We start from the raw sequence: 9,237 nt of genomic DNA, 5'->3' as shown, positions 1-9,237 counted from the left end.
CCGCAGCCGCAACCTGGAGGAAGCCCTGTCTGAGACCGACACACTGGTACGACTCTCATTGTGTGTGTGTGTGTGTGTGTGTGTGTGTGTGTGTGTGTTTGAAGGACAGAGAATGAATGGTGTGTCGGGATCTTTGTTAATATCACTCCAAGTGGGGATTCGCTGCCATCTGTGCAGTAAGTGAGACCGATTGAGAGAACAGAAGTGAGGGAGAAACAAAGAGTGATGGAGTGGAGATGATGGCTTTAGGACTGCCACTATCTCCTTTTTCTGACACTGACAGTCTGTGTGTGTGTGTGTGTGTGTGTGTGTAGGAGCTAACAGATCAGGAGCTGTTTGCCGAAGTGGGCCCCTGCATCATGGTGTCAGTGGCAGAGAAACCCCGTACACCCATGAAGAGCAGCAAAAATGAAACCCAGGCCATGCCATCACCAAGGTAAGGAGTCACTACATTATGTATGTATGAAGAGAGACAGACCACTAGCTTTGTGTAGAGTTGTGCGTGCATGTTGCGAGACCTTTGAATCATTTTTCACTATTGATGAACCACACAAAGAATAATATACAGGCGAGTAGAGCAGAGAGTAAAGGATCAACACTAAGCCTCAGTTTAGCTGTAAATGTAAAGTGTGATGCTGCTTTCAGACCAAACGCGAATTTAATCCTCGCAACGCTTTCCTCGCGCGAGTACATTCGCTGCAAGTATTCACACACAACGCGAGAAGGCCTGCCATAAAATCGCAGCTCTACGCGTCTTTGCATTGACTTTGTATGTAAACTCACCGCCCCGAATCGCTTCGCTTGAGTTCTGAAAGCACAGTTAGTTACACTGACTAATGAGCAGAGACTGCAGCTCCTCAAGATTAAAGTGGAGCTATCGTGTATAACAACCCACCCAAACTTCTCGCAAGATGCACGCACAACTCCGCACAAAGCTGGTGGTCTGTCTCTCTTCCTCTTCTACCATAAACACACACACTTTACCAAACAATTTATTAAAATCTTCACATGTTTATTTACAGCATTATAAGTTGATATTTATATCGTAACAGACAGTATATTAACTTATTGTGAGAAAACCAGTAGTTCATAACGTAAACAAAGTTTCATAACGGCTCTGCGAAGCTTGGACTGTGAGATTGGGAGTCGAATCAGGCTCCCCCCGCGTAAACACACATGATTCGACCATCAGGCGACTGTAGGCAAGACCTGACAATTCTGATTCGACTATTTAAATTGTTAGTTGGGGACAGCCCGACATAATTTTGGGGAATGAAGAGAAGTTCTTTCAGAAGCACTGCACATAGCAAATCAGTCACACCTGTGGGTACGATATCACACTCTTCACATAAATGTGTGACGCACACCCACACACCTTCTTTCTACTGGGCGGGAAGGAAAAACACCTTGACCGCAGAGTGACAATAAGGCTTTACAGGTTCATTGATAAAACCATGACTAGGAGCATTTGTGATCGGTGCTGTCAGGTGAACAGTGACGTCGATCTCTGGTGCCAGTATAGATCAGCCACATACGTACGTGATGCAAGTTGTAAAAAGACAGCGAGCTGTGTTTGGTTGCTGTCCAACACTTAGTCTGCCGTGTCGTTCAACCAAGAATTTACAGCGAGACAGCGAGCGAGAAGAAAAGAATATTGTGCAACTTAATATGTTGGTGACTCATGTCTGTGTCGTCGTCCCCCCCAGGTTGGACGGAGGCCACACCCCCAGACAGAAGCGCATCAGCACCCCCATGAAGGAGAGACAGCTGTCCAAACCTCTGAGTGAACGGACCAACAGCTCGGACTCGGAGAGATCCCCGGAGCTGGGACACAGCACACCTGTAAGTTAGCTTTTTAATGAAGGGACTTGCATTCTTTCCGGGATATCATCCCAAGCTCCAGCATCAGAAAAACCTTGCATACAGAAATAAATCATCGTGTTGCTGTAGTCGCACAGAGGGATTTACTCTTTTTAAAAAGAACAGCTACCATTGTTCTGAGTCCCCCTCCACACGCTCGCTTCTTATGTTTTCCCAAAGTAAAGAATACAAATGCATCCTGATAATCTCCGACTCGCCTTGAGCTCAGAAAAAATAAATTATGTATGTGCTGATGAGTCATCTGCAGAGTAAATAAAGTGTTGCTGTAGGGGGGTTTATGTACTTTGCTGTGTGTGTGTGTGTGTGTGTAGCTCCTGAGGAAGGTGGTGTACGACCAGCTGAACCAGATTCTGTTGTCGGACTCTGCGCTCCCCGAAAGTCTGATCTTGGTCAACTGCACTGACTGGCAGGGGCAGGTAAGGCTGTGTGTGTGTGTGTGTGTGTGTGTGTGTGTGTGTGTGTGTGTGTGTTTTTCCCCAACATCACTTGGTGGGCGTTTTTCTTCACACGTCTTGCTCTTTGTGTGTGTGTGTGTGTTTCACAGTATGTTGCAGAGCAGCTCCAGGTACAGAGACACCCTGTGGTTTGCACGTGTTCTGCAGCTGAAATCCAGGCAGTGCTGTCGGCTGTGCTCACTCGCATCCAGAAATTGTGAGTATTTTTTCGCGCACACATTCTTAGTGCTAGTGTCCCTTGGTTTGCTGGATGACTCATCTTCTTGGTCTTTTTCCTGCTCTAAGCCTTATCTTTCTGTTTTCTATCCTGTGTTTGACCTTTTCTTTCTTCTTCTCCTGCATCCTCCACATCTTTCCCTCCTCCTCGTCTTTGCCCTTGTGACTCCACATCTATGACTCTTCTTCTGTTGATAACAAAACAACTCTTTACATATCTCTCACATCCCTCCCTGTTTATCCTCCTCACCCTGTTCTCTTTCCATCCCTTTACTTCTCTTTCTCTCTCTCTCACTCACACACACACACACACACACACACACATTTTACAGTTTACTTTATTGGACTTTGCCAAAGCAGAAAAGGGAAAATAAGGATTAAGAAAAAGAGTGTTTTAGACACAAATTGGTTATATACTGTTGAAAAAGAATTTCTCAGCTGTGAACATTAAAGAGAATTATTATATGTCTTCACATCTCTGTACATCCAATCTGATTGTACAAATTTTGGTTGTTTTGGTTTTATACAGAAAAGTATGTTTTTAATCAGCTGTCAGAGTCATGAAACCTGGAACTTTGATTGTATTCATGTCTAATTTTAGGGCGTAAACATTTCACATTTACATTTAGGACATCTTATGTCCAAAGCGACGTCCAGTGAGTATGTTTGTTGAAAGAATGTGAAAAGGCAATTTATCGCTGTTGGTAGAGTAAGGATGTCAATAGAACAAGTTTCAAACACTCATAATTGCTAGGTTGGTAGACAGCAAAGATAGGTAGGCTAAGACGCTACACAGTGCGAAGTACTATTTTTAGGAAAGCCAAATATACAAACATTCAATGGTAAACAATTAGTCAGTGAGTAGATTAGCTAATTGACAGAAAATGAATTAACAACAAGTTTGATTATTACTGAAAATTGATTATCTTTGGTCTTTGGACGGTTGGCTTGACAAAACAAGACATTTAAAGATGTCACATTGAACTCTGGGAAAGTGCGATTGACCATTTTCACATTTTATTTCAACTAAAGGATAAAGCTTTTGATGTCTAGGTGTCAGTGGCGACAGATTCCCTTGACGGTTTCCCTGATTTCTTAAAGCAACCTCTTTCAATCCCCAGTTCAAATTCCTTTTCTTTTTTTGTCTTTTAAAATGTCCAGTGGAATTTCTCTGTTGATAGTATCATAACCCGGCTCAAAGGCCATGACAAATACAGAGAGGACACAGAGGATTGCCAATAATAAACATATTTATTGTAGCAACTTAAATAACTAAACTAATAATCAACGATGTAGAGTGTGTTAGTCAGTGAAATCAGTGGTGTAGATGTGGATGAGTGGCAAGTATGGAGCTTGGGTGTTGAGGAGTGGTAACAAACATAATGTAACAAAACAAAGGAATAATGCTGCTGGCAGGAGTGGGACCAGATCAGAGAGAGCTCGAGAGCAAAGGGCCCAATCTGGCTTACGGGCGCTGATACCTTCAGGGACAAAAGGAACACAGTAAACTGCCCAACACCACACAGTTAAACACCCAACTAGGCAGGGCCGTCACAATAGCTTTGTAGCAGTTCAATCTGTTTGCCTTTCATCTTTCTTCAGGTGTTTTCCAGAGATTTTGATGGATTTGTGGTGAAGTTCCAGTGGATCCACCTCCATGCAGTACTGATAACACCGCTCGCTTGCTCTCTCTCTGTCCATCTCTGCAGCTGTAACTGTAACTCGTCCATGCCCAGGGCGGTGAAGGTGGCGGCAGTGGGCAGCCAGAGCTACCTGGGAGCTATCCTGCAGTTCTTTGTCACTCAGCTCGCCAACAAGACGTCCGACTGGCTCAACCACATGCGCTTCCTGGTTGTGCCTCTGGGTAAGAGAGTCCACTTGTTTTTCCGTGGTGATCTTCACTTTTATCCGTTACTCAGTCACTTGTGTGCATGCTGATTTGATTTCACTGTGTCTCAGTATCTGATTTGCCCAACCGCAGCGCTACAGTTACACCTCATAACAAGCTGACCTTGAGGGATGACTTTTTTATTTTGTTGTTTCCTTCCTTCCTTTCACTTTGACTCCATCGTCTTCATCAGGCTCCCATCCGGTTGCCAAACACCTTGGCGCCCTCGACAATCGTTACAGCTCGTCCTTCCTGGACGGGCCGTGGAGAGACGTGTTCAGCCGCTCTGAGCCGCCACAGACAGGTACAACGCCCGCCATACGGATAAATGCATGCAACCTCTAACGAGTGATGACAAACAATGAACTGTGTCTTGCTGTCCCTTCCAGATCAGCTGGATGTGGCGGGAAGAATCGCCCAATACATCAGCGGAGCCACAGTCACACACCAGCTGCCCATCGCTGAGGCCATGCTCACCTGCAAACACAGGACGTGAGTGCAGACGCCACGCAAACACAAGCCAGATCGTCTCACACACTGAATTTACTCTTTATGTTTTCTCTAATATTCGGTGTTGTTTCCAGGCGAGATGAGGACTCCTACCAGAAGTTTATTCCTTTCATAGGGGTAAGACAGTACTCAGGCAAACATGAATGTTTGCATGGTATTGCAGTAGATTGCTGATCGTTTAGATATTTTTGCTGACATTGCTTCTTGTTTTCCAGGTAGTGAAGGTTGGTCTCATCGAGTCTGGTCCTTCTCCAACAGGTGAGGGTTTGGAAATAGTTTTTTAAACACACGTCACCTACTGAGCACAAAAACAACTAGAGAGTCATTCAGTTTGATTTATGATGATGTTGATAATGTGATCGTTTCAATTTGTGGTCGTCAAGGAGATACAGAAGAGGGTGTGGCGGTGAGCTTGGCCGTCCCCTCCACGTCTCCCCCTTCCCACAGCTCACCCACGGGGATGATTAAAGAGGCAGCCACGCCCCCCTCCTCTCCCTCCATGGGCAGCGTCCTGTCAGTACAAGGGTAAGCCTGACCTGCTTTATTATTTTCTCCTTCTGCCTTTCATCTCCTTCAGGACCTGACACTCATTTTCTCCTTTGTTTCCCCTCACCCTCAAAATCATTGGAGGAAAAATCCTCAGATTCTGCTCATAAAAGCACCGGTACCACAATGGATAAATATTTAATTAATACTCCAAATGTTAGGGATGGTTAGAATAAAACAGTGTTAAAAGTAAGTTCTGAATTATTTATTTAACAGGATTATTTGTACATGTGTAATCAGTGCTTAAATGATGTAGGTATGCTTCATATAGAGATACGGTAAGAGATTTTCATCATACGATAACCGTATAATGAATATGGTATGATGGTACACGGTTACAGTGACCCTTAAAGGAATGAAAACAGAAGGGTGAGCAAACGCTTCATTATTATTTCACAAAATACTATGTCCTGTCCAAACTTTTTCAAATGGAAGCATGTTTAAAAAAGTCTCCCTTTAAAGGCGCAGTTCAGATTCTCTGTCTGGCTGCATTATTTAAAAATACTGTAGATAAGCGAAAGCACGTGGCAGTATGATATAACGTGAAACCCGTACACTGCTGCAACTCTAGCTTCATATTGTATGTTTTACATAAACAAACGTCAGACAAAAGTAGTGCAGTGAAAAATACAATATTCTCGTCTAAAATGTAGTAAGTAGAGTAAAACTAACAAAGGTCACAAATTACAGTAGCTCAAACTGTACTTATGTACACATTGATGTTACTTTCAGTTCTGAGTTTTAACAGGACTTTTATTGCCTTTTAACCATCTATTTATGTTTTGTTATATAAGCAAAGAGAGTTGCATATTTTGCTTTTAGTATCCGTTTAGCTCGACTGGGAACCGGCTCAAAGAAGTGAGGGACTCTTTGATACTTCAGTCATGTTTTCATCTGTTTGCTTCAGTGGGTCTTTGCCGCAGACCGTGTTTTGTTCTGCCTGCTGCAGTCCATCTCTGAAGAGCCAGACAGACTGCAGCTGTGTCTGATCTAATCTTTGGATTTCACCCTCTGCAGAATACATTTGGTGCATGTGTTGAGTGTAATGGACAAAATTCAACAGTGAAGTGTAGTTTTGAATTGAAAGGAATTGCGGCAGGTCCGGCGCTGCAGAGGCTGACAAAAAGGATAAAAAAAGGGTCAAAAGGAGAACGAAAAGAGGAGGACCAAACAGAAAGACCCTTCATGATATAGTATTTCCTCCTTTCATTTATTCTGCTGAAACCTAAGACGGAAGAAAGCTACTAAAAAGTTTTTCATTATTGTATATTGTTTCAATATATGTCCCTAAACGCTTTCTGTCCCTAGGAGTCCCAGTATGTCTCACGGCGTGGATGCCATCGGCCTGCAGGTGGACTACTGGCTTGCCTCTTTGGCCGAGAAACGGCGGGAGGGCGAGCGGCGTGACACTAGCTGCAAGAACACGCTGAAAAGCGCCTTCCGCTCACTGCAGGTCAGCAGGCTACCAGGCGGGGGCAGCAACGATCCACAGGCCCAGGTCAGCACCATGGCCATGACCGTGGTCACCAAGGAGAAGAACAAGAAAGGTGAGATGAGTGAATGTTACCAGAGGGGAGACATTAGAGTAATTATTCATACCACGTTCTAGGAACAAGCACATAATACTAATCAGGGTTTTCATATTAATAATTGGTTCTTTTTGCCAGTTGATATGTACATTTATGCTGTATGTGCAGGTTTTATTTATATAAAATTTATTTATATTAAATATAAATATAAAATCTTGTATGCTGTCGTTTCATCTTCAAGAATCCAGTCACATTGAATCCTAAACAAAGTGAATCTGGACAGTGTGATCTGAACGTCAGCTGATCAAACCCCACACCGATTTACTATAATGTAACATCTCTCATAGCGCCGTGCCCCCTATTGGGCTGCTTTTACATTTTCTCTTTCCCCCTCTCCTCAGTTCCCACCATCTTCCTGGGAAAGAAGCCAAAGGAGAAGGATGTAGACTCAAAGAGCCAGGTCATTGAAGGCATCAGCCGACTCATCTGCTCCGCCAAGCAGCAGCAGACCATCCTGAAAGGTAACGTGAAGGATCAGGGTGCTTCTGTCTCCATTTCCTTTATGTGTGTTTGTTTCAAATCTTCTTCTTTGTCTTGTTGTTTTAGTGTTATTTCCCCGTTCCTTCCGTTACTCAGACTTCTTGTGTCTCGTTTCTGTTTCCTTCCAGTGACCATAGACGGCGTGGAGTGGAACGATGTTAAGTTCTTCCAGCTGGCCGCCCAGTGGCCCACTCACGTCAAATACCTACCTGTCGGACTTTTCGGCTACAGCAAGCCCCTCTCCTAGGGGTGAGCACCCGCCAGCTCCTCTGACCCTGACTTGACCTTCGACTTCCCTCAATCTCATCACAACTTTGCGCAAAGACCCCACCTCTGAGCACCTGCAGAGCTGATGGAAGACGTCATGCGGCTGGACTATTTGTTTTTGTTTTTTTTTATTTTGGCTACAGTTGTCTTATTTTTTTTGGGGGGGGGGAGAAGGGAGGTGTTGGGGTCCAGCGCTGTTACTAGTCACTTTAATGCCCCTTTTGGTGTGTGTGTTTGTGTGTGTGGCGAGTGTGCATGCACACGTGAATGTACAGTGTGTCTGTGTGTGTGTGTTTGTGTGTGTGTTTTTACAAGGGGCTTACAGCACAAGTTTATTAGCTAACTGCCATTTACGTTTCCGTTTTATGGAATGCAATAGCATGCGACAACTCACCGATTTCAAGCCCTTAAAGTTTGACCCTCAACTTCTGACCCCTTCAAGGTCCTTCTCACCTCAAGACCTGACCCACACGTGCATGCTCCAAACTAACAGATTCACCACTCATGTGCCAGAAACAGTAACTCAAAGTAAAAACGCAACGGGTCTTCAGTGTTTGCATGAGCCAGTGAAAACTCACAAAATGCATTCAAATAAAAGACCTGCCTGTGATTTCTCCTCCGATACGTCCACAGAACAGACGCCCTTCGAAACAGGCCCATTCTTTTTTTAGAATTTTTTTTCAAGGGCTTCCATATAATTTAAAATATTTTTTCTTTACCAGAATAAGTCGTTTGGATGTCTAATGCCAAATGTTTATTTTCAAAAAAAGAATAAAAATAAAGGGGAAGTGTTTTTTTTTTTATTCAAGTGTGCTCTAGTGAAAATAGTAAAAAACAAAAAAAACTTCCCTTTAAAGCTGTTTTGTGGTGCATAGTGTACATTTTTGTGAAGAGTTCCAGGATTTCAGGGCAGGGGCTACTGTAACGTGCAGTTTTCTTTATCTTCTTATTTGCTATGCACTATTTACTGAATACACATCCTCTTCACAACAGACCCTACCAAATGTGCAACAGGAAACCAGAAAATGCGTCTAAAACTCAGCAGCTTTGATGGGATTATGGAATGGGGGGGGGGGGGGGGGGGGGGGGGGGGGGGTTCTGCATGCACTCTGCCTATCTAAACTGCAAAAATGGGAGTTAATCACCTGCACTAAAGCACAATGTTGTACGCCAGTTGTCCCCAAATATCCTTTATGTATTGGAAACAGTCTGGCAGCTGGCAGTGAAAACAGCGGACCTGGTAAAAATCTAATTTCTCTTCTACTTTATCGGGAAAAAAATAATAATTTGGTTTCAGTTATTTGGCACAGTTCTGCTCCGTGCATTCTCTAGGTTGTTGTGAGGTTATTAGTGAGTGTACAGTAACTGGTAACAAGTGTGTGTGTGTGTGTGTGTGTGTGTGTGT

The 9,237-nt window shown here is 43.8% G+C and overlaps 1 protein-coding gene across 1 annotated transcript in view; it reads left to right on the top strand.

The window, feature by feature from the left end:
• LOC123979846 (phosphofurin acidic cluster sorting protein 1) overlaps window positions 1-8,620 on the top strand; it is a 39,486-nt gene extending 30,866 nt beyond the window's left edge. Inside the window, exons 10-23 of the mRNA XM_046063957.1 lie at window positions 7-46; window positions 315-436; window positions 1,707-1,842; window positions 2,193-2,297; window positions 2,426-2,532; window positions 4,262-4,416; window positions 4,634-4,744; window positions 4,830-4,932; window positions 5,025-5,067; window positions 5,166-5,208; window positions 5,334-5,475; window positions 6,805-7,043; window positions 7,427-7,546; window positions 7,694-8,620. Coding sequence (XP_045919913.1) covers window positions 7-46; window positions 315-436; window positions 1,707-1,842; window positions 2,193-2,297; window positions 2,426-2,532; window positions 4,262-4,416; window positions 4,634-4,744; window positions 4,830-4,932; window positions 5,025-5,067; window positions 5,166-5,208; window positions 5,334-5,475; window positions 6,805-7,043; window positions 7,427-7,546; window positions 7,694-7,812 — 1,585 coding nt within the window. The 3' untranslated portion in view covers window positions 7,813-8,620. The remainder of the gene's footprint in view (window positions 1-6; window positions 47-314; window positions 437-1,706; window positions 1,843-2,192; window positions 2,298-2,425; window positions 2,533-4,261; window positions 4,417-4,633; window positions 4,745-4,829; window positions 4,933-5,024; window positions 5,068-5,165; window positions 5,209-5,333; window positions 5,476-6,804; window positions 7,044-7,426; window positions 7,547-7,693) is intronic.
• The last annotated feature ends 617 nt before the right edge of the window (window positions 8,621-9,237 follow it).

This window comes from Micropterus dolomieu, linkage group LG12 (assembly GCF_021292245.1).
Source record: "Micropterus dolomieu isolate WLL.071019.BEF.003 ecotype Adirondacks linkage group LG12, ASM2129224v1, whole genome shotgun sequence".
In the NCBI taxonomy this organism is placed as follows: Eukaryota; Metazoa; Chordata; class Actinopteri; order Centrarchiformes; family Centrarchidae; genus Micropterus; species Micropterus dolomieu.
The sequence above is the reverse complement of the archived record's forward strand: the minus strand, read 5'-3'. Positions and strand labels throughout refer to the sequence as shown.